Here is a 26235-nt window from a genome sequence, read left to right as displayed (position 1 = left end):
CTAGAAAGAAGTCGTTCAGAGACACACAGAGAGAGTGGGAAGGGATGAGATTAGGGTTGACCCTATCCGAAGCAACTAAGTTGCGAACTATGGAGAAAATCTCTTTGGGCTTATTGGCTGACAAAGGTATTCTCTCCGAGAAGTAGGTGGTTTTGGCTAACAGGATGGCCTTCTTATAATTAGCCAGAAGAAGCTTGTATTTGGTTCGCAAGAAGGGACAATAGTTGCGTCTCCGGTGGCTTTCGGAACGCCTAAGATCCAATTTAAGAATTTTCAGCTCGTCTGTGAACCATTTTTGGGCGTCATGGGGGCAGCAGGTCTTGACTTTCCTAAGGGGGGCCACCCGGTCGCAAGAGGTGGACAGGCAGTGATTCACGGCGTCTACTTGACAATCAAGGGAAAGAGTACATAGGTCGGGGGAAGAGGTAGTGAGAGAGACACAGAGGGAGTTGAGGTCAACCCGATTCCAATTTCGAGCTGTAACATTCTTGGGCAGGGGGAGTTTCTCTTGTGCTCCGAGCTCAATAGGAAATGAAATCAAAAAGTGATCAGACCAGGTGCAAGGAAGGACTGTGGGGGGGAGAATAGTACAACTAGCTGACCATATTTGATCTAAAATATGGCCATGAATGTGGGTGGGGGAGTGAAGGTGAGGAAGAAAATTAAGACACTGAAGAGTGGCCGAGAAGTCCTTGGAGGGCAAGTCCTCCCTGGGGTCGCCTGGCCAATAGTTAAAGTCTCCCTAAAGGAGCACAGAAGAGTTATTGACCACAAGCGTAGCCAGTAGTTCTTGCAAGGCGGGCACAAAGAAAGGCATGTTCTGAGGGGGACGATACATAAGGACTATTGTAAGGGGGGCCAAAAAGATTAATGGAGTGGGCAACTAAAAAGTCGAAATGTTTGTCTATTTGTATCTTACACCTCTACAGATCCCCCATTCAATGTTCACATCTCCCCTTTGTTCTAACAGAAGCCCTCACCTTTGGCTCACACTCACTTCCTGCGTGTCCACACTTCTCTTTGGAAATTCAACACATTTCTCCTCATCCCTGCTCTCTTCAATCAAATCCTCTCACGCCCTTGCTGTCCTCTCTCTCATCCTCTCATCTCTCCTCACCAAGCATACGGGTCGGACCCGCATGCTCCTCTCCGCCTGTGCCACTTTGCTTATTGTTCCCTAATTGAAGAGACATGAGTTGTCGGTCTCCCTGTTCTGTTGCAGGCCGCACAGTTATGGAACTTGCACCCACCTTGGCTTCGCTCTACCAAGAATCTATTATCCTTTAGGAAGATATAAAAACCTTTCTCTATTCTCTGTAGGTTATCCCATTTGGCTGGTTCTCCTTCTGTTTGTTTCTCATTTGCCTAAAGGGAGCAGATGGTTATTAGCCCCAGGACATCTTTTGGTAACAGTAGCGCGCTACAAATGTAAATAATAATATTAGCCAGAAGCAGGGGAGTCACTAGACCAGACATTCAGAGGGGACTAACACTCCCAACCAGGGCTGGTCTTAACACTAGTCGCACACGGTGTAACAGTCTTTTTTGGTGCCCCACCCCCTCCTTCTCCATGAATTCCTTCGCTGCCATTCACCAACAATGCACATCATCTCTCTATAGCATCTTTCTGACAAACATTTCATTTTTTTACAGCGCTACTTTTAGTTTACTCACACTCAGTTCTGTGATCTGCATGGTACAAGTTCTTTGTAGCAGGCACCTTAACCCTCTGCACACTGGGTGGGTGACAAGAGTGCCCATGTGAGTGCACGGTGAGCGATGCAACAGTGCGAGAGTAGGGTAAGAGGAGTGACTGCAGGGTGAGTGAAGTGGTGTATGAATTTGGGTACGAATGCAAGTTCAGAATGGGATGAATGAATGTATGATTACTGATGGGCTTGTTTGAGTGAGTTGCATATTGAGCCGTGAGGGGGTCAAATGAGTGAAGTGTTACATGAGTGCAGGATGAGTAGTGTACTCGTGTGACTGCAGGGTGAGGTATAGGGTGAACAGCACAAGTGCATTGTGAGTGCAGAGTGATCACTGGGAGTGCAGGGTGAGCGGGTGAATGGTGTGAGTGCATGGTGATCAGTGTGAGTGCATGGTGATCAGTGTGAGTGCATGGTGATCAGTGTGAGTGCAGGGTGAGAGTGAATGTGAAGGGCGACAATGAGGAGCGAGTTGTCTGAAATGCAGGGTGCATTCCCAGACACTTGAAGTAACTCAGCATGTTATTGACGGCGGCATCGGGTTTAAGATCTAAGGTAAACTACCGCGGCATTAATCGGGGATTGAGGGTGGAGGAAATAAATTATTTGCTGATCCTGCAACAAACTTACAGTCCTAAGGTTCGAGTTGCCAGCACATTATTTTGATGGCCAAGTCGGTACAAAAATAAGCAGTCACCTAAAGCTGTAATTTCAGCACTTATCTGTGCATACTTCGAACAGCAAATATAAATAGAAAGCACTTTTAATTGTGTTCTAGGGCTGCCTCAATGATCCATGACTGACAAAGAGAAAAAAGACAGAAAAGTCACAAAACTAATGCATAGATACTTTTGTATTTAAAAGTCTATTTAGTGTCAAGAGGAGGTCTTTGCAGGCACTTTAAACAAAACAGGCAGGCATTTTTCTTTTGGCAACCCTACTTTATATTCCTTTTCATTAAATGCATTCTCACACTACGGCAGTAATTGTAAAATACAAATGTAAGGAACGGGCACAGTGGGGGCCCAGGGGGTACTGAAACCAGGAAAAAAACTAAGCCTCTGTAACCAGTTTACAAAAGCATGTAAATATGCAAATGGTCTTTAAAGACCTGTGAAAAACTTGGCCGTGCCGTAGTTGACTCCAGACACTGCCCAGCCGAGCCCACAGCAGATCGAGTTGCACTGCAGCAGCAGCCGGGCTGAGAGACGTGACGAGGGAGGAGGGGGGCTGAAGCCCTTGGGCCTGGCCAGAAGTATTACTGTGAAGATGCGACCCCCTTTGCATCGCTCCACGGCCCCCCTGGGGGTCGCGCCCCACAGTTTGAAGACCCATGCATTAGAGAGATATGAATGTACCCATTAAGCAGTGGTTAAATTGTAAAAAAAAAAATAAGTGCCGGGCTCTCGTCAGGATGCAGCATGCACCAGCCCATTTCTCTTGTCAGCACTGCCTAAAATACAACCAACTACTAATCATGAAAGTGGGGAGAGGATGTGGGGTAATATCAAAAGCTGCTGACTTCAGAGCTGGGGAACCTGGTTTGAGTCTCAGGTCGGCTCAACATCCCGCGATTCTGGGCAAATCACAATCTCCCTGTGCCTACCACAAATGAATGTGTCCTTAACTGGTGCTCATAAAAAGCACCAGTGTTGATTAAGTGCTTGTGTTGAGCACCGGAAACCACTGACTCAAATTAAGCACTGCCATTAACCACAAAAAGGTGCAGCGATAAATCAAGTTCTAGTACGAGCACAGACCAACAGAAGAAGGATATCTGTGACCTACAGTGAAAGTACAGAGTGAATTAGTCTAGGATGAAAAGTTTAAGTTGTGTGAATGCTGAAAGGATGGCTACAATACATATAGCAGGATGCATGATATTCCACATTTAGGAAAAATGCACATTAGTATGGTGGGAAAAATAAAGTTGGTAAATTACTAGCATATTATTTAAAGGTTAGGAAAGAATGACATATCATCACTTCTGTGTCCTCTTAACGAGGGTAGTCTAGTACTAACCATCAAGCTATTTTAGGAGAGCTTATTAAATATTAGAAGCCCTTATATACTCCAGAAGTAGTGCCCCAATCTTCCACAAATGCAGAGTTTTTGAGTCAGACCTCATATATTATTTCCCTCTGAGCTGGATTTTGATTCTTTAGAGGGTAATTTTGCTTTTGCTGAATTTTCTGGAGCATTAAAATCTTTAGTTAGGTAAAGCACCGGTCCTAATGGTTTCACAGTGGAATTTTATCTACATTCTCTCACCTTCTTCTTCTTTATTTATTTTGGTTGTTTAATTATTTTATTAAATTCTCCACCACTTACTGTACTCCAGGAAGCAAATATTTGTCTTATACACAGAGATGGTAAATATCCTGAAGATTGTAAAAGTTATAGACCAATCTACTTATTGAATGTGCATTATGAAATATTTGCTAAACTTTTAGCTCTTCGTCTGCAGCCCGGGCTGTGACGTCACTCGGCACAGGCCTTGCTTGACAATCCCGGACTGCCGTGCTGGGCTGGCTTCATCGACAGAGTCCTTCGAGATTGGGGCTGCGGGAGAGGAGCGGACACCGACGGAACTTTTCCTCCCTGGGTGCCATCTACCCTCAGACCTGACGTCGAGTCGGGCCACATCTGCCTGCGCGTGTGAGCCCCTGGGAGCTCATCCGGAGTTGTACTGCCGCCTTGCATCAGCTTAACTTAAGAAGAGTACGCGCGGGGGAGCCCTTACAGAGCCCTCACCCGAGCTGGAGTTCTCTATGACACCGTCCGTGTCATTTTCCTCCGTGACCGCACCCCCCAACTCAGCGCCGGGGAAACTGTACGGAGCTGTGTTGCCCTGCGGCCTCCTGCCACCTTGTACCGGGCCCAAAGCTCCTTGCGGTTCTCATCTGCACCCTGGGGGAGTCGCGGCGGCCTCACATCTGTGACCCCCGCAATGCTCTATGGTACAGAGATTCAGCGGGGGAGAGCCCTCACGGAGTAAAGAGCTTTCACCTACGCTGTTTGCCGAGCCCCCCCACAGTGATCACCGGAGCAGAGAGTTCAGCGCGTGGGAGCCCGCAGGGAGCCCTCACCCGAGCTGGAGTCTTTGTGGACTCCCCATCAGACCGTGAGAGAGCTGCGACATCCCCACACATCAGGAGGCAATACTTCGGACCTTCGCCGGATGTGCAACACAGGCCCACAATAAGGTACTGTCCCACCTCCCAGCTGCAAGCATATTTTCAAATTCTCTGAGGGCCAAGCCCTTGCTCATTGCACCCCCTGGCTACATGTACCACTCCTGGGCATAACCATTAATATTTGCTGCAATATTTCAAACCATTATGACACTTATGTTAATTGGTTAGACAAGCAGGCTAAACATTATAACTGTGCGGCTGACTGGCTAAGCAAGCAGGCTCCACTACCATTTTGCACCTGAATAATTCACACTCAAAATGGCAATCCTTACGAGCTAATCAAATGAAGGGCCACTCACTTCACCCCACCACATTGACGTAGACAGAGGACTAACAGATGCAGCAATCCTGATACTGCATCAAAGAAACAGAAAGAGGTCTCGATCAAGATAGTTTTGCTGTATAGACAGAGGACATGGCCTAGTTAGCTTAGATGCATGGAAAGAGTAATAGGACCAATCACCAGATCTACTCCTTCACCAGGAAAACAAGCAGCCATCTTGGAACGGCCAATACATTAGGCGTCCACCCAGGAACATAAACTCTGATTAGTCAATCCCCAGAACCACTAGACCCCTTATGCGGTGCTGTAACAAATAGTGAGGCCTATTATTTCACATACGACCCGTTTAGATCCCTTCCCACTCCAACCCTCTAACTAGCTGACCTTCTCACTCCCCCCCCTAACAATCCGATCATATACTATGGAGCCCAAGGGCCTACACACCTACTCCATCAAATACCCTCTCAAAAATTGTGGCAAAAGGCTTCAAACAATCTCCTAAAAGCACACCCAGAAACCACAATCAGGACACATAACGAATGACAATATATTCTACACCAAAAGGAGAGCACAATGGCGGAAAGCCTTTCTCACCCTATTCTCAACTGCATCTACTAAGCAAACTGCACACTGTATTACACTATCCATCATTCCCTCTCCGTTCTACAACCCAACCGCCACAATTACCATTTATCATAATGGGATCATCCTCAAGCAGGCATCAGACCATAACCTTATTCTACTGGATAATATCTTCGCAATCATCAAAGCGAAGGTTACAAGACCCTATCCCAACTCTCCTAATCCTCTGACTGTCTATCTGATCCTCCTTCTAGACATTCTCCCTCGCTATCCCATAGCACAAATACATCCACCACAAGTCCAACTATCACCCCATCGAATAATACTCATCTGCAGTATACATGCTTCTCCCCAGTAACACCAATATTCCTTCTACACCCACTTCGCCACACACTCCTGTCACCTCATCTATTGCCTTCCCACACACTCCTACGCCCCACACTACCACTCCCCACCCTCACCCCTCACTTCCCCATGGGACTCGTCACTGTAAATCCACCACCCGTCGATCCAACACCAGTCCTACCCCGGGACACAACACAAACCACAACACCTCCCCACTTAACCACAGTTCAGACCATCAATATGACAACCCTGACACCTGTCCCTAAACTAGACGAGATAATACTATCCTTACAACAAATAAAAGAAGACATTCAAACTCTTCACGATGTGATCGGGCAACAACCCAAGCCCAAAGTGAAACCCATTCAGCAACCTTGCTCTAGCCCTTCGCTTCAGGAGCCCCCCAAATGGAAAACAGTACCTTACCCCAATGCTTCATCCCGGCTGACCAGGGAAAGGAGAACACTATCACCAAAGGACCTTACTTCCCCACTTCACTCCTACGAACCTCCATCCCTACCTAGTGGGCCAGTTCACTTAGAGACTACACAGAAACGGTCCTTAATCCAACCCATCCTTCCCAATGCCTCTAGATGGACAAGACACACTCTCAGAGGTACTGTTGCAAGCAACCTCACTAGAGTACCAATCTCCCATGACCAGAACACCACCTCGACCAAGGCCAAGTTAAAATGTATTTTATTAAATTGTAGATCTGCAGCACATCATGCCACTGACATAGCTGACCTTATTATAACCAATGAACCCAACCTTATAATTTTAACGGAAACCTGGCTAACTGAGTCATCCACACCCATTCTAGACATATTAGTTCCTCCCAGACTACTACATTAGAAGAATAGATAGACCCGATAAGATAGATGGTGGTATTGCCTGCATTCATAGGAACAACATCTCTGTGAGCCGCTCTAACATCCCGATGTTCTCTTCCTGTGAATACCTCTGCCTACACATTACTAGCAATAGCAAGCGAATAGGCACACTACACTCCTTCTACCATCCTTATGGCAACAAACTCACCTTCATTGAACACCTGATGGATATTTTAGCGACAAATATAGGACAGCAGAATACACAGATCTACCTGGGGGACTTCAACCTCCACTGGAACAATCTTGACGACCCAGAGGTCAATAGCCTCAAAGCTTTCCTATCCAATCTCAATCTGACCCAACTTTGTGACAGCCCCACGCACGAAAAAGGATCAATCCTTGACCTAATAATTTCCAAATCAGACTCTACCCAGCTGGAATCGATCCTCCTGTGCGACTGGTCCGACCATCACATTATCACTTTCCATATCAAGGAAGCTGTTAATCTACTTTCTGTCCACCCCGCAAGAACAAACATCTGTAAGAGGAACATAGAAAACATCAATCCGGTCGATCTCACATCCGCTAGTCACACCCTCGCGCCCCCCAGCAGATGGATCCAATGATGTTCAGGTTTTGACAAATCACTACTTTCATTCGATGAACAGGGTAGTTGACACCGAAGCCCCCCTACAACTAAAAAGAATAAACACAAAGAACTCAAACCCCTGGTATGATGGTAGACTAAATGAGAGCTATTGAAAGATAATGGAGAGCCATCTCATCCACTGCCCACCTCAAATTAGCACCAGAAATGCCTACTACAGAAGGATTACAACGAAGAAACTATCCGTAACACGCTGAGTACTCTGAGTCCTTCTAACCATTTCACAGACCCCCTCCCAGCATCACACCTAACAACTTCATGCCACTGCTAGTGCCCCTATGGATGAGGATCATAAATTCCTCCCTCATGCAAGGAACCATCCCTGACATCCTCAAAGCTGGTCAGGTATCCCCCATCCTTAAGAAAGTATCAGCGAACCCATCTGACTTGAATAACTATCACCCAATATCCAATATCACTCAATATCCAACATCTCGACCCTCGCCTAACTTCTCGAAAAATGTGTCCACACGCAGCTTAGTATCCACATAGACCGCTTCAACCTACTAGACCAATTCCAATCAGGCTTTCGATCAGGACACAGCACTGAATCAGCCATGACCCACATAATTGATGACGCACTACAAATACTGGATCCAAACAAAGCCTGCCTGCTAATCCTCCTTGACCTTTCCTCAGCCTTCGATACAGTAAAACACGAAAATCTACTGGACCTCCTGAAGCATAGAATGGGGCGATCTGGAACAGTATTAACCCCTTACCTGCAGGGCTAATTCCCCCGCTGTGCTGGGGGGTGCGCACAGTTCCCCGGTGCTCATGACGAGCTCAGCTCGTCATAAGCCACGGTGGCCGTGTGCTCATGACGAGCTGAGCTAGTCACGGCCACATCCGTTTCTTCAGAACGTTCAGCACAGTGGGGGAATTAGCCCCGCGTGCGAGCGTTATGACCATTATGATGAGCTGAGCTCGTCATGAGCAGACGCCACCGTGGCTCATCACGAGCTGACCTCGTCATGAGCATGGGAGGGGTTAAACTGGTTCACCTCTTTCCTCCAAAACAAGACACAAAGATTCAAGACCAACCATTCATTATCTAATTCCACCCCTGTCACTTTGGGAGTACCTCAGGGATCTTCCCTCTCCCCAACACTCTTCAATCTGTTTATGGAATCACTCACAGAGCTCCTCAACTCCACAAATATCCATTATCACATGTACGCAGACGATACACAACTCTACAATAAGGTCCAATCTCTTGAAGACATCAAGTCCCTTAACTCAACGTTCCAAGATACACAGAACTGGCAAGCTAAGAACCATTTAAAACTAAACACACTAAAAACAGAATTCCTCTTAATCGCCCCTCCCAACCAAACACCAATAATCCGCGAGTGGATGGAGCACCTAACCGCACTAGACGGTCAACCTCTCATTGCTGATTCCGCTAAATCTCTGGGAATAACCCTAGATAATAAACTAAACATGCTGAAACACATCAGCGCTGCAACAAAGGGTGCAAATTTTCAGATGAACACATTAAGAAAACTGAAACCCTTCATACCCGCAAATGACTTCAAACAGGCAGTTCAATCTCTAGTAATTCCCAGAGTGGACTATGGGAGTGTCGCACTCTGTGGTCTACCCAAATCAACGACCGCTCCTCTCAGAGCCTCTATCAATACAGCCGCCAGACTCGTCAAAGGCACCAAACGCAACTGCCACATTTCCCCTGACCTTCAGGCCCTTAACTGGCTACCTTTTGAGGCCAGAATCCAGATAAAAATCGCCTGTATGACACATAAGGCACTTCATCACATAACCCAGAGATACCTAGCGGAGAAACTAGTGCTATAAGGCGGCAACAGGTCTACCAGGAGCTCCAACAACCTTCTACTGAAATCACAACTTTTCTCCAAGAAAAAAACTTACAATCGTACCTTCTCAGGAATGGCCCCCTGGATATGGAACACTCTACCTCCAGAAACAAGACTTAACCCATTTGCGGCCTTTTTCAAAAAAGAAGTGAAATCGATTCTCAGGTCTAAATTCACTTGAAATTGTCCTATACACTACTGCAGCTATGTGCTAATCTCTAATTGTTGCCAGTACTGTATTCACATAATCCACTGTATTTATATTTATATGTGTTTATATGCCATTACCTATATTTGATCTGTAAAGCGCTCGCTTTATACAAAACCGCCAAAATTAAAAATTAAAAATTAAAAAATAAATAACAAAATCATATTGGGAAAGAACAATCAGGATCAGGATGTATTAAAGGGAGACTTATATCAGATAATGCTCGATTGTTTCTTAATGTTCTTAGTAAAACCCTGCATGTAAAGCTTCTCTTGCAGCCATAATAAATGATGTTGAGAAGGCGTTTGATAGAATGAGCTGGCACTTTATGCTTAAATCATGAGTGGATACCATGAGAAGGATTAGTTCAGGGTGCATTTCTTGTGAACAGAGGGGTTACAAGGAAGACTGAGGTATAGAGTTGATTTAAGCCTTCAGACACCTTAAGCTTATTCATCAGTTAAAAGGAATGATCATAGTGAAGCCGTTTATGTACTGTGCATGTAACCTTTTAAGATAGTGTCCCTTCACTCGGACGTCAACTAGGGAATTATAGAAAAAGGGTGATGTGATTGTACTTACAGCTCCTAGTGGCCAAATGAGCTGCATAATGCATGGAGGCTCTGAGAGGAGCAAGGTGGATTGTAGGGATGCCATTAAGTATGGCCTTTACCTGATTCGGTCCGGAAAGGACAGCGCTCAAATCACATCTTTAGAGTTGTGCTCTGGGCAGAAAGGTTTAACCTAATTTGGAATTGGCACAGCTGGCCATGGCGTGGATTTACTTCTGGAAATTGAGCTGGAATCAAGAGTTAACCCAAGAATTTAGCACTTTTGATTAGCAAAGGGGAGCAGTCTTACATGTTAGTAGGATCGAGTCACTCAAGGATATAAGTCACACAACATAGGGTGAAAGAAAATCTATTTTCTTCAGGGTGAATTTGAGATGATCAGTCATCCAAGACTGTATATTTTTGAAACTGATGGCAACAAGACTGATATAAGAGGAAGATGAGACCTTCAACTGGTAAGAGACATCCTTATCTCTGACTTTGTCAGATGATGATGACCAAAGGTCCACAAAATAATGTTAATCAGTCTAACACTTTTCGGACAAAACCAATGCAGTTATGTAATGTGAGTATAGGGAAGTCATTTTCAATAGTATTGAAGGATACTCATAGGTCTAGCAGATTCAAAAATAATGATTTTCCCTTTGCTCAGACTATGAAGGGAATTATCAATGATTTGCAAGAAGGCTATTTAAGTGAATCAGTACGATTTCAAGCTGGACCTGCACCTCTTAATTGTTTGTGCACATACGATAATTGCATTTTCCAATGTTAGGTTAGAGAAATTATGGTCCATTACCTCAAACAAAAGGGTAGACCCAGAATTAGTTTATTTGATTCAATGCATACATAGAAACACATTAGACTGCTTGATAAACATCAATAAAGGAGACTATACAACGTTTTTTCTGTTTTTACTATTTTCAATGAAGTTAATCAAGGGTGCATGTAGGCTACCTTTGTATTTAACTTGTACACCAAAAATGTGAATGCATTTAGTGAATCCTTTATATGATGATTTAGGGTAAATTATATGAACAAATCTGTTTTCGAATAAACAATTGTTTTCCCTGGCCAACAATACCATTGCACCCTAATTGGACAACGAACTTACCCCCAGATTCATCAACAAACAAATTTGCAATTCCTTAATAATGAAAATTACCGATTCGCTATTAAGGAATAGCAAAATGCTATTCATCAAGAAATCACTAAATAAATAGCCATTTCTACTAATTCCTTAATTGCGACTCACAAATTGCGAGTCGCAATTAAGGAATATCTCCCCATTCACTCCTATGGGCCTAGAGGCCCATAGGAATGAATGGGAAGACAATCTCAATTTGCTAATCGCAATTAGCGATTCTCAAATTGAAATTGCGATTTCAAGGGTGCAGGGGTGTCCAAAGGATACCCTGTTGCACCCCTGAAATTGATGTGTGCACATATGTTGCGCACACACATGCCCTTAGGGCATGTGTTTGCGCTACATGAAACTTTGAAAAATGCACTTTAGTGCATTTGTCAAAGTTTTTGCTATTTACCACGTAGTTAGACTTCGCGGTAAATAGCGGCCTCAGATTGCGAATTCGCAATTTTAAAATAGGTCATGAATTGGATTTAAGGAATCTCTAATTGAGATTCCTTAATCGCAATTAATCGCAATTTAGCGATTTCTAGAATTGCGATTTTTGCATTTGGGATAATGAATCCCAAATGCAAAAATAGCGCTCGCAAAGGGCCAGATTCTCAGAATCTGGCCTTTTGCGAGCCGATTTTCCTTTGATGAATCTGGCTGCAGGTCCCTTTATGGAATTGAATCTCAAGGGGTAGCAGGGTTGAGCAGAAGAGGATTACCCTAGGAGGCAGAATGGGTTAAAACACAGATATAGCATGCACAGTAAAGAACACTTTACCAACTTAATGTCGAGTGAGAGCTATTTTTTTTTTTTAAAGATAAGACACTAGTTTTTATTTACAGGTCAGTAAAAAGAACTGATAAGTGTCTACGCAGGTCCACGACCCATTTCTTCCGGAACAGATCAACAGCAGCGATCTAAAGCATCCTAGGTCATGTTGATGCCTTGGGTCATTCTCTATGCAGCTTTTCAGTGAAATAGACCTTATGTAGAACTTCCCACAGTTAGGCAGCACCTCTCCTAGCAGGAGAGTCGAGCTTCTTTATCCCACAAGCCACAGCACAAAGGTCTCTAGACTGCCAGGCTTGTACTCAGCTATGTGAGGATTCAGCCACCCAACACAGATGCTCTCTGACAATGTGCCTGCTATTCTGCTATGTACCAATCAGGCCTGTTTTGTCTGGGTTCTAGGGCACATGCTGCACTGATACATGAACAGGTTGTTGAAAGATTCTTTGAAGAATATTTGATTGCTACATAATAGTTCCGTTGTTTTAACTATGAAATATAAGTTTTCTGTCAACTGTGAACCTGATTAAATCAAAAATGTGACAGATGTTTCTGTTTTCAAGCCAAGTATTTTGAGAAAAATATCTTCTAGTACTGCTCCCAGTCACAAGTACAGCTGTTTTCAATTTTCCAATGAAGGTCTCAGGGCAGTCTCTAAGAATGGGAAGATTTAGTAATTTGGTGATTAGGGAGACGTAGCTGTGATAAACTTGTAATGCATCAGAGTAACTGCGAGCTGTTTCTTGCTCAGGCTATCAATCCAAGATCTCTTCAATTCGATTCAAAGAATCATTAAATCATTTCGAACACATCTTTAAAAACATTGTAATAATTTTCCAACTAGCACAAGCATTAAGAACAGTTTTCAATAAAAACTAAAGTGCAAAAAATGTAAACAATTGGAATTTCCCATATTTAACATGGTAAAAAGATCATAATTCAACTAAAATTATTGTAAATACACAGGGCCTGTTCCATTAGCCCATAACTGCACCCGGGTTAATTAACAATTATGATAAAATAATTACGTCCTAGCCTAGTTCACAATAAAAACATTAATACTATTTCCCTTTATCCCAACATATGCTGTACCATTAATTCAATTATTGGATAAGCGAGCAATAAGTGCAGCAATGTGTATAGTGTGTGTACATTAACATTTTTTTAAATGTTGCCCTTTCTTTTTCCTTATGTAACTGGCGGAATACGATAAATTGAGAGCTATCTGATGTTAATATTCTAAACGTCTCTAAATAGCTTCTAGTAGTTAGCGTTTTACACAATGGCTTAATCCATTTACGTCTGAGGGTTACATAAGCTGTACTGAAGAATAACACATGTCCGATATCTTTGTTTGCACCTAATGAGCATAATGTACATTTGGGGTCCCTTAATTTCAGTTGAGACTTTGCCCATTTAGCTGTAAATGTTTAACTGAAGTATATTGTATCTGAATTTCATATAAAGTGTCTTTGCTAGTTGCGGTTCAATTTCATCTAGGAAGAGCTCGAAGCTCTGGGTCATTTTAAAAGACAAGAATTGGATAGTGAGGGGGGCGTGGCTAAGCGCCCGTGACGGATGGCCGCATCGGGGTGAGGCTCCGTCTCCACCGGGGATATTCGGCGGTTCCAGCCTTCCCCTGCCGACATGCCTACCTGCAAACGATAGCGGAATACCTCGCACGCCTGAATAGCCACACGCTGCTAACCGGCTCCTCATCCCTGCCCGGCAGCTTCCGTTTTGCTTCGGTCGCGGCTCTGCCACTGCCGCGACCGCCATCTTGATGCCTCAGCCGGCGCCTGTCTCAGGAGCGCGCCTGACACGTCGTCATCTGTAGCAACGAGCACAGCTCATGGAAACATCCCATAATTGCAGGAAATGACGGCGCTTCATGAATACATAGCCAGGTGACTTTCTTTTTCTTCTGGAATCATTTTTTTTCATTTTTATTCGATTTCCAGCACTCTCCTCAGCTTTGGTGGCCATTTTGAACTTTCTACTGCTTTGTTGATCTGCCACCTCTGCTATTCACTTAATATTGCTCGGAATGCGACCGTTTCTTCTCAATTGTTCTTGACTTGTGTTGGATTTCACTCCACCTCCTCCTATAACTGACTCTGCTGGGTTTTTCTCATTCTTGTGCTGTATATCTGCTCTATTCATTATTGGAGGTTTCCTTTCATTGTCGCTTCCATGGCGGAGGGTCCTGGCAAGACCCCTAAACGCAACTTCGTTAAAAACTCAAAGTTATTTACTGCGTTGGCTCAATTAGAAGCCTCTGCAGGCCCCTCCAGTTGCGACTCTTCTCTCAACATGGACACCCTCCCCCTGCCAGGAGCGAAAACCACTCCTAAGAGGGTGAAACATAATCCTCCGTCGCCCCCAAAGTCACCGACAGCTATCTCCATGGAACTCCTTCTTGAGGAAATACGAGCACTGCGCCCATTTATGGAGGAGACCAACTCAAAGCTGCAAGTACTAACTGACAATTGGTCGTTAATGGATACCAGGGTCTCTAATGTGGAAAAGACTGTGTCCTCTCTCCAGGAAGCCGCTACCAAATCAGTACATATGGATGTGAGGCTCTCCACTCTCCAGAAGCAGGTGGAGGACCTTGAAAACAGGAATAGGCGCAATAACCTGCGTCTTTACGGCCTGAAGGAAGGTTGCGAGGGGAATGATGCCATTGCCTTTTTCAAGTCCTTCTTGCCCAAGCTCCTCCATCTTCCTGAAGGCACCTCTCAACATTCAACGCGCACACAGGCTTGGTAGAGCTCCTTCCAATATTTCTCCTGAGACAAAGCCAAGAGGCGTCATAATGTACTTTCTTGAGTATACAGATCTGCTGAAGGTTCTTTTCGCGGCTAAAGCAATACCTCATTTGAAATGGTCGGATTCCACCTTGTTTATTGCCCAGGATTACGCCAAAGCTACTGCCTCTCGTCGCAAAGCATTTCTTGACATGAGAGCAGAACTGCGGTCCATTGGAGCCAAATATGGACTTTTTCACCCTTGTTTATTCAAAGTTACTTATAACAACAAGACAATGACTTTTGAAGATCCTCTCCGACTCCGCAGTTTCCTCAATTCCTGTGGTCCAGCTGATATGGAATTCTCTGGCCCTTCTTCTTCCTTTCCGCCATGACTCTGTTGCTAGTATTTCTGGTCTTTCCTGCTATTTATGATATTTTGTTGTTCTTCTAACGTTATGATATTTCTTCCACAGATTCCTCAGTTATTACATGACCTTATCGGTCTCAGCTCGTGCTGGCTTATTCTTGTTCTCCAATTGTTTAATCTAACGCTTTTTTCCTGTTATTTAGTCGTTTGCTTGTTCTAATCTCACTGTTTTCTTTTTCTCACAGATCATCTCGTTGTGTGCCGTCATGTCTCTCCGGTGGGACGTCCCGTGACCCCGTTTGCTTGTCCTCCGTTGGTTGGCCTTTCCCCCCTCCTCTCGTCTCCACTCCTTCCCTTCTGTTTCCTGCTCTTGAACACCCATCCCTCATCATTTTTTGTAAGTACTACCCCATGTTTTCTTCCTCCATTGTTGACATGATCCCTACTTTTCAGCTAGCTTTTGTCTTCACTGTTTATCTGTTATTACTGGTTCTTCTGAGATTAATCTTCTTTAGATCGCTCCTGCTTTGCTTTCCATTTTTCTTCTCAGTTTCCTCTCCTATTAGCCGATTGTCTTTTCTCATTCTTCTTCTTTTTCTATCCTTCTTTCTCATTTTCCTTCAGACACCATCTCTATTTCCTTTATCCTCCTTTTTAGGCCATTTTTACATCCTATCTATAACTTCTACCATGCCAACTCCTCCCTTTACTGTTTCCTCTTATGCACAATTTTTTCCTGCTTTCCCGATACGATTCTCTTCTCTCCTCCTTGAATTTTTCTATCTCATGCTATCCCCTTTTAGCACTTCTCTGACTATTTTCTTCCTTACACCACCCTCCTTCTACTCCTTTTTTCATTTTTCTCCTCTCGCATTTTATGAGGCTTACTCTCACCTTTGTTCTGCACTATCCCTTTTCCCTTCTTCTTGATGTCAGTCCGTATTGTTTCTTGGAACGTTAAAGGTTTACATTCGCCCATTAAGAGGCAAAAGATACTTTCTCATTTAGCTAAATTCAATGTTGACATTGCCTTTTTACAGGAAACCCATCTATCTGATAGTGAGGCTGCTAAGCTCCAAAGAGGATGGGTGGGTAAGGTTTTTTCCGCCCCTGGCGATGGCAAAAGAAATGGTGTTGTTTTGTTAATTAGGAAATCTTTCACTCATTCAGTGCTACATTCTGACTTTGACCCTGAGGGCAGATGGTTATTTGTCAAACTTTCTTCTAAAGGTGTCCCTTTTTCTTTGCTTAATGTCTATGCCCCTGCAGGTGGAAGTCCTATTTTTTGGAATGCGTTTGCCTCTCGTATCACTGATTGTATTGATGATAATTTCATTTTAGCAGGTGATTGTAATCTACCATTAGACCCCTTTTTGGATAGACGCTCCAAATCTTCCTTTGTTCCTAATAAATCCCATAAGCTTTTTACCCACGCCATCTCCCAACACAAATTAATTGATGCATGGCGACTTTGTCACCCAACAGACAAAGAATTTACGTTCTACTCCCCGGTCCATCACTCCCAATCCCGTCTTGACTACATATTTCTTTCTCACCATATTTCCCAATCCCTCACCCAAGCTGAGATTGGTCCCATTGTATTCTACGATCACGCCCCTGTCCTCATCAACGTTGATTTTTTACCTAAATCCAATGGTCCTAAAAGGTGGCGCTTCAATAATACCCTCCTCACTGATCCCAAATTTACCGCCTCCTTTATTGAATTTACTAATGAATTTTTTGTTATTAATGAGACTCCATCCTTGCCTACTCACACTGTCTGGGACGCTTTCAAAGCAGCAGCCAGAGACTTTATCCTCAGACATGTTGCGGCAAAACGTAAACTTGCTCGCCAACGCACTCATGATCTTTTATCTCAGATTAAAACCCTTGAGCACTCCTACTATACCTCTCATACTCAGGAGACTTTGACAGCTCTTATTACTGCGAAAATGAACTATAATAAACAATCCACTGATGATGCCTCCCTATACCTCCTGAAATCCAGTTCGAAATTTTATGGTGGGAAAAATAAGGCGGGGAAAATTCTTGCCAATTATTTAAAAGTCAAACAAAATAAGTTGAATGTTGAGTCTGTTTTTGATGTCAATTCAATATTGCAACATAAAGATGCTGACATCCTGGAGGTATTTTCTCACTTCTACTCTACGCTTTACTCTTCTGGCACTCAACCTTCTGACCACTCTATTTCCAATTTCTTATCCAGCATACATCCTCCTCCCTCCTTTCCTGTTGATTTGTCCTCCCTTGAGACTCCCCTTACCATTCACGAACTTCGCACTGCACTCCATTCACTTAAAAAAGATAAGGCTCCCGGTCCAGATGGCTTCACCGTCAAATTTTACCAACACTTTGCCAACCTTTTACTACCCAAATTGTTCCGCCTTCTTGATTCCTTCCAGACCAACGATGCCTCCTTAGGTACTTTTTCGGATGCTTACATCTGCATCATACCGAAAGAGGGTAAGGATCCTCAACATTGCAAGAATTACAGACCAATTTCCCTTGTTAACATTGACTACAAAATATATGCTAAATCCTTAGCCATTAGGCTCCATCCTTTTCTCCCAGATCTCCTTGGCCCCGAACAATCTGGATTTGTTAAGGGTCGTTTCATTTCCGACAATACCAGACTCCTCTTCAATGTTCTATCTAAGTCCTCACGATTCAATAGCTCCTTGGCTGCCATTGCCTTGGACGCCGAGAAGGCATTTGACAGGGTAGAATGGCCATTTCTTTTTTCCGTGCTAAAATGGTTTGGATTTGGCCCTCATTTCATCTCCCTCATCTCCCTCCTTTATGCAAATCCTAGAGCAGCGGTTTGTGCTAATGGTCTCATTTCTTCATTTTTTCGCCTCGGTAGAGGCGTTCGACAAGGCTGTCCTCTCTCCCCATTTCTCTTTAATCTTGCCCTGGAACCTTTCTTATCCAGAATACGTCAAAACCCGAGCATTCATGGATTCCCTCTTGCTCACTCGCAAATTAAAGTCGCTGCTTATGCAGATGACATTTTACTTTTCCTTTCAAATCCGTCTGTCTCCATTCCTGCTTTCCTCGATGAAGTTCATACCTATTCCCACCTCTCTGGTTATAAACTTAATAGCGATAAGTGCGAAATCCTGCCTCTCACCAAATTCACCTTTAAGCCCGATTTTGCTGCATCCAATTTCACTTGGAGTCCGGTTCATATCAAATATCTCGGTTTATACATTACTCCTTCCGTTTCAGATACTGTCTCGTTATGCCTTACTAAATGCTCTCAAAAACTGTCTGACCTTACTTCTAGATGGCACCCCCTATACCTTTCTTGGTGGGGCCGTCTCGACACCATTAAGATGATGCTCTCCCCAATCGTCCTATACACAATTTCTAATTTACCGATTTCCATCCCTACCAAATTTTTCACTAAAATTAACTCCATACTCTCCGTATTTTTATGGTCTGGAAAGAAACCGCGTATGTCCTTATCACGCCTTCGCTTCCCCAAATCGGAGGGCGGGGTTAACTTCCCAAATTTTCCTGCCTACCATAAAGCCTTCCTCCTGAAGCAAGCAGCCGTTTGGCTTACAGATCCTGCTGATCCTCTTCCTCTATGGGCTGAACTCGAGCGTCTTTCTCTTTCTCCTTTTACCTTTGCTGAGTACTTTTAGCCATTACTCCGGCTCCTCCCTCTTCTATTCCAGAGCTTCTTGCTACCACGATTTGGTATAATAACAGCATTCTTATTAAATTGAAACCCTTTTATTGGAAAACTTGGCGACAGCGTGGCTTAATCTGGGTCTCCCAACTTTTCACTGGATCTGCCTTCATACCTTTTCCAATTCTTAGTCGCCTCTTCTCTCTTCCTGCCTCCTTTGCTCACAAGTACACCCTACTCAAAAATGCAGTTATGTCTGCCTATGATTCTCTCTCTACCTCTAATTCGATTGTAACCACTAATACTCCCGTCTCTTCTCTGCACACCCGTCTACGCTCCAATCCATCAGCGTCTTCCATATACCATTCCTTTTACAATCCTCCATCACCTAGGCCTAAATCCAAAGTTGAGGAGCAATGGGAATCTGATCTAAATGTCTCCTGGTCCACGTCTCTTTGGGACAAGATATGGACTAAAATTCGCAAATCTTCCAGAGCAGCCTCTCTCACGCAAACACTTTTTTTCCTTTACAATCGACTTCTTTACACACCATCTCTCCTCCACCAACGTTTTCCCTGACTCCGGACCTCTGCTGGTCTTGCTCCAACCCTAATGCTACACTTTTTCATATGATTTTCACATGTCCTCTCACGCATGCTTTCTGGACTAAAGTCTGGACTCAAATCAATTCTATTTTCCAAACCTCCATCCCCTTTTCTATCACTGACATTTTCCTTGGTTCACTTTCCTCTTCTTGGATTGATGTTGAAGCAAATGTTCATATCGTTGATTTGTTATTGGCTGTTGCGTTTCAGCAGATTACTGTTAACTGGAAAGACTCCAAGGGCATTACTTTTAAAGCTTGGTGGTTCAATGTATGTTACAATCATAGATTAGATACTGCATTTGTTTATCCCACTTCCCTAGCACCGAAAAGACTTGCGTTATGGCTTCCCATCACCCTTTACCTAGATGCTTGTGCCAAGCGCTCCTTTCCTCTATCCCCAATTCAACAAGAAGTTTCGAAACCCCCTTGAATAACCTTTTGTTCCTTCTTATTCACTAATGTTTATTTATCTGCATATTTGCGCATTGCTTCTACTGTTGTATAGCCTCAATGATTGTAATTTTTAGAGTTTTAGCCTCATAGCTCTCTCCCTTCCCTTTTTCTTTTCCCTATCCTTCCTTTCTTTCTTGGCCCTTTCCCCCATTTTACCTTATCACGATTTTTAATGATGTGCTCAGTTCTTATTCATACATTACCTGCTGTATTCTCTTTATTTATTGTACTGCCACTACTTGTTTCTCTTAATAAACTTTTCTTTGAACTAAAAAAAGAATTGGGTAGTGACTTTGTGCAAGAGAAAATTCCCAAAAATATACTTGATCTTTCTCTTTGATTCAGGAATCAGCAGGCTTGGATTTACCCAATACCTGTTTAGACCTAAATCACGGAGCCATTTATGAATATGGGCCAACCAGGGAAAAGTAACATGTTCGTCCAATTCCAATAACTCAATCAGGGTTGTAGGTCTCTAATTCCACAGTTGACCAAATTCTGACCCAATATGCCAACAACCTCCATACAGCAAGATGTTCCAGCCTTTTTATCCCAATGTCGTATGTAAGTGGGATTATGGGGGTATTTTTGGGGAGACACGTGAACATTCTCAAGATTTTGTTTTCCCCTACAGTTAGAGGTTGGCGATGTTCACCACCCCCATAGCTCAGCTCCATAGAGGATGGCGGATTGGGCTCTGGATTTATATACTTCCAGAGCAAGTGATGGCCTTTGACACAGTCAGATATTGTTTCTTCACAATGAGAATAGAGTTTTGCTTTAAAATTGTTTTTGGCTTATTTATTTATGGCTTTCATGAGAGCTTTGAATCTAGTGTAACGCCTAGGTATACAAAGTTGGAAACACACTCCAGGGGCACCCCATTCAAAGCTAATCGTTTTTGGAAGTTTTTGTGTGGTTTAATAGCCATGTATTTGGTTTTATTAGTGTTTATCTCGAGACCTTTTAATTTGCAATAGTTATTAAGGCTATTGAGTAGATTTTGTAAACCCCTGGGTGTTTGGAACAATAGAATTGTATCGTCCGCAAATGTAAGGGCACAGATAGGAGTGCCTCCATGTTTAGGTGAACCATGCGAGGCTAATTGCAGGTGCTCAACCATATCGTTAACATATAATAAGAAAAGAGTTGGCGCCAGGACACAGCCCTGACACACACCTCACCTGATCGGAATTTCATATGTTAATTCCCCTCCTGCACCCCATCGTACCTTGGCGTAATTTCTATCATGAAGTCTTATAATTTGATTTAAAATCTCCTCTGGCACGCCCTGGTCTTTTAAAGATTTCCATAAAAGATCTCTTGGAATATAATCGAAAGCTGCTTTCAAATCAATGAAAGCCACATATAAATGTGTCTGTTTTAGCTTAGTATACTTCCAGGCTATGCTTAAAAGTCTGAAGACTTGATCGATTGTGCTTATTTTCTGTCTGAAGCCCGACTGGAAGGGTGAAGAATGATTTCATCTATCATCCGATTGTTTAACTTAGCCAAGATTTGTTTTGCAAACACCTTTTGGATAATATCCATCAGGCTTATATGCCTGTAGTTTGCAGGATCCTCCCATTGCCCTTTTTATAAATGGGGACTATCTCAGCCCCCTTCCAGGATTCTGGCATGGGCTCAGGCTATCATAGCCAACAGGAAGTGCCCATTTTCGGCATTAAGGTGCTTTGCGTTTCGACTCTCAAGGTATGAGAATAAAGGAAGCTTGCTCAGCTGAAAACTGTTTACATTTTTATTAACGCCAAAGACAGTTCTTTTGTTCTCATGAGGTCAGCTGGACACCTGCTGGTGTTAGTTGTGAGAAATGTATCATGTGACTGCTAATACATTTGAGTCTTGTCTTTCCTCATGTTTTTATGTGCTGTTATGACTATTTGTCGAATAAAGTTTGTTTGGATTGGATTGGTCTTTTCTCATTGACCTTGTTTCCACTGATGACTTTAGGGGGATCCCTCATTGGTTGAATCTTGTGAATACTACTAGAAACTTGTGTATGCTAGGTTATATATTTGAGTCTTGTCTTTCCTCATTCACCTCGTTTCCACTGATGACTTTAGGGGAAACCCCGATTGGTGGATTGGTTGGATCTTGTGACTACTACCAGAAACTTGTGTATGCTAGGGTATATTTTTGAGTCTTGTCTTTCCTCATTGCCCTTGTTTCCACTGATGACTTTAGGGGGAATCCCTGGATGGTTGACATTATTTACAGACTATTAATATTTGTATTGCCAATAAGTCAATTCAGGCTCAGAACTCTGAATATAAGGAGATTTTTGTTGATACAGTGGATGAGTTTATGACTGTGAAGCCATGTAATCCAGGTGGCTGGTGTGAGTTTCCAGGGTTGGGTCTTAAATACTTAACTTTGGACAAAGCGATGACAAAAATGTGTTGGACTTCCTTGACATGATCTTCTCGAACGATATGTAGGTCATAGACCTGTCTGACAGGTTTGCCAACAGATTTCATCTTATGTGGAACTTCTGAAAGCAGCCTGTAATGAGTACTCTGGGGGCAGTTTCAAGAAATGTGGTGTAAGAGATGGTTTCAAATGTAGTTTCAGCAGTTCACAGATAGTAGTGAGAGGGTGAACTTGAATTGACTTTAATTAGGAGATGGTGCGATGGCACAGTGCAGACATAAGAATAAATAAATAAATAATTCCTATTTGCAAAGTTCAAACCCTTAAGGGTTTCAAGGCTCTGGGGGCCGTCAGGGAGATTTAGTCAGCTATTGCCTAGAGTCTCACGATGCTGAGTTAAGCGGTTGCTGGAGCCAGGGTTCGAACGGTAAACTCTGAGCTCCGGAGTCAGCTGATCTGGCCTCTGTGCCACACCTTTCCCTCTAGAAAGGGGTCTACGGTCTGACCAAAGTCAACGATAGCCTTAACAATGATATTCTTACTGCTTAGGCCACTGGAGTAGTCTACTCTCACTGAGGCACATGCTTTTGGGATCTTCAGCTGGCTCAACAGATAATCGGGTCTACATTTTGTCATAGGTTTGGGCAATGCTTAGCTTTTCACCCATATTGAGACCTTCCACACAGACCTTCTTATTTACTAGAGTGCCACAAATGCAGGTTTAGAATCAGGTCTAGCTAGCTCAATAGCATGAAGGTTCCCAACCTGCGCTGACAAACACCATGAGGCTTGTATAGTCATGGCCCCTCATTGCCAGAACCTCCAAACAGGTGCTTTTAAGGAACCCATAAAAATAAGGTGTGGAGTTTCTTCAGTCAGGGCAGAGAAGTTTGCACACATAAGTCTAAGTAAAACTCACATTTTGCAGTATATTTTGTAGTACTACAAAGCATACTACAACGCGCTGTTTGTGAATTAGGCACCCAGTGCCACAATATACTTATCTTGATCTAGAAATTGATGAAAAACTAAACTGGACTCTCCATAAGGAAAATATGAAATATAGAGCAACAGCAATAGTTCAAGATATCAGGTGATTTGTGAAAACCTATGGAGGTAGTTGGTTGAACAATCATGGTTTTAAAAACCAAAAACTTCCAGTTCTTCTATAAATTGCAATACATTTCATGAAACAAATAATTGATTAACATGGACTCACTATTCATGAAATTCGTACGACAATCTTTCAATCCAAGATCATCACCTCCTCTGTTGGCTAAGACTAGAACTAGGTTTCATTGAGTTACAGGGCTTACATTTTATACCCTTGTACAATTATTACTGTGACTCTTATTTTACAGATTCTTCTACAATGAAAGGCATTATAAAGGAAGAACTGTAGCCAGGAATAAGAAAATACCTTATAGGCAGCAAACATCTATACTACCCCGTATGGGCACTAGGTACTTGGAGAAAAAAAACAGACTCAAACTTCAGATCAAGAAAAATATAAATATGGCGTTCTACTATCATGACTGGAATCAATGCATAAATACAGAAACCTCTCTATACTATAAACACTGACAAACGACAAAGACAATCTTACTGGGACTTTAGTTTGGATTCAACAGAACATCTCTGATATTGCAATTTGAAGGGACTTTGGAACAGACCTCAAATAGCGGTAGAGAATGGTGTCTGTGTAAACGGACCACGGAAACTACTGAGCACAATAAGGGCCGGCTTTTGGGCGCTGCAACCGGTGCGGCTGCACTGGGAGCTGATGTGGTGATGGGGGTGCTGACCTTGGGGGGGGGAGGGGAGGGACTGTGCTGTGTCGATTTAAATACACATTATGAATAGTTCCTTTTCTGTCCTGCTTTCACCAAGCAATACAAATGTAACAAGGACTCGTGTTATTAATGTTTCAGCTAGAGAGAAGGTTTAGAGTTTTGTATAGGGGCACTTTTCACTCGCCATAAAGGAGAGCAGAGGGTTAATATGCCTGCTGACAAGAATACGTACTGTGCAGATCACATATCTGTATTTTATGTGGACAGCGGAATGGATTACCACTTTTGTCACAAGATTCTGTTTTTACCACAGTATATAAGCTTGAACCCTAATATAGCACAATGAACTATCATCAAATAACTGCAGGCAAAGTGCATAAAATAGGTTAGGACTTTGAGTTTTCCCCCCCAGTCTTTCATTATCTATTCCTAATGTTGCTAAAAAGTTTTTTTTTTTTTGGTGCTTTAAAACAAATAAAATATATGTGAGGCTGGGGCTATGGAGAGAAGAGGGGCACTTTTGCCTAGTGGAAGTGAGGGAATCCAAGTAGGTGGTCATGGGGAGGGCGTCAAAAATTGTCACACCAGGCGCATCCAGCACTAAGCCCTGAGCACAATCACTTTTCTTACTGTAAATGGTTTTAATTATAGAACACAATAAATTACTTACCTCGCTAAGTCTCTTGTATGAACAGCCTCTTTAGGTGCTCTTTAAATCTGGTCTTGAAATGGGCCATTTTACTTTCTCATAACCTGAGATGACTCTGAATATATATACATGGGAAACTGCAAAATAAGGAGTGGCCTAACCACCCACGGCATCGTAAAGTCACAGGGTGTGCTGGTAGCTATACTTTAATGGCTTCAGTGAGATGTGGACCTCCAGCAGAAATAATGCTGAGTTTGCTCCCTTATCAATTACGATGACAAAAAATTGAAATATTTGAGTTAGTCTCCCACACAAAGGGTCTTAGAAAGCCTGAGAATATCATAATTCTGATAGAGAATTGCTCAGGAATTGGAGTGCAGCCATAATGGATTAGGTCCTTGAGGAGTGCCAGGCCTTGTATTTGCTTACAGTGCTATTATATCTACTCCCTTAGCAACAGAATGTAAGGAACTACAATGTATAGTTGCGAATACATTTTTAAGCAGATCTGAGAAAATTGATTTTTTAGGAATTTTTACCATTACCCTAATGTATTTTCAAAGCTTTTCTTATAGTCATTAGAAATTGATAACCCTATTCAAGTCAATTACGAACATATAACTTAATAAACTTGAATCTTGCAAATGGTAACTTAAAACTACAGTCATCACACATAACATGCCTTTCTCTCCTCTTAACCACTCAGCAGACACCCTAGCTTAAATTTTTATCCAATGCCATTTTCCTGTGCCTTCGAGTTATAATTGACCAAATCCAAAGGAGAGGTCTGCTTTCAATGAATTACTTTTCCATAACTCAAAGTGTATTCTGATTGTTCATGAAGTCAACAAAGGTTAAAAAGTCTTGAAATGATATACATTTTACATTATCAATACGGTGTGCAGGCCCCTTATCTTTACACAAACCATACAAATATGGACAATCTTTCACTTACTTCAGGAGGTCCTTGTCCTTATTTAAGTGCTGGAAAAATGATGGCTCGCATACTAGGTGGTTTTCTTGGCATACTTGTTTACACGATTTCCCATGTTCTGCCATTTTAACCTGAAGAGCACTCAATGGTGGCCACATGACTTGACCATGGCAAAAATCCTGGAATGTAAGAAATAATTAGATTGGTATCCTTTATACCTTTACTATATACAACTTCTTTCCAATACTGTTATTCTACTACTCCGTCTGCTCTTTTATTATGATCCCTTTACACCACCGCACATAACACAATACAGAAATGATGAAAAATACAAAATGCATCAGCTGCTGCCTTTCTTAGCAGCGTATTGTGAGGAATTGGGCTGTTGATTGGATGGAGGGAAAAAGCCACAAACCCAGTAAGAGGGGACCGAAAAGACACTACATTAACCTGTGCTTAACCCTCCGGTAG

At 42.9% G+C, this 26235-nt stretch overlaps 1 protein-coding gene across 2 annotated transcripts in view; it reads right to left on the bottom strand.

Moving 5' to 3' along the window:
* MGAT5 (alpha-1,6-mannosylglycoprotein 6-beta-N-acetylglucosaminyltransferase) overlaps nt 1-26235 on the bottom strand; it is an 863195-nt gene that overhangs the window by 26889 nt on the left and 810071 nt on the right. For both annotated transcript variants that reach the window (XM_078682019.1, XM_078682020.1), the window contains exon 16: nt 25786-25943. In XM_078682019.1, the coding sequence (XP_078538145.1) occupies nt 25786-25943 (158 nt within the window). The remainder of the gene's footprint in view (nt 1-25785; nt 25944-26235) is intronic.

Source organism: Lissotriton helveticus, chromosome 3_1, assembly GCF_964261635.1.
Source record: "Lissotriton helveticus chromosome 3_1, aLisHel1.1, whole genome shotgun sequence".
Classification (NCBI taxonomy): Eukaryota; Metazoa; Chordata; class Amphibia; order Caudata; family Salamandridae; genus Lissotriton; species Lissotriton helveticus.
This window is presented reverse-complemented; position numbering and strand designations above follow the sequence as displayed.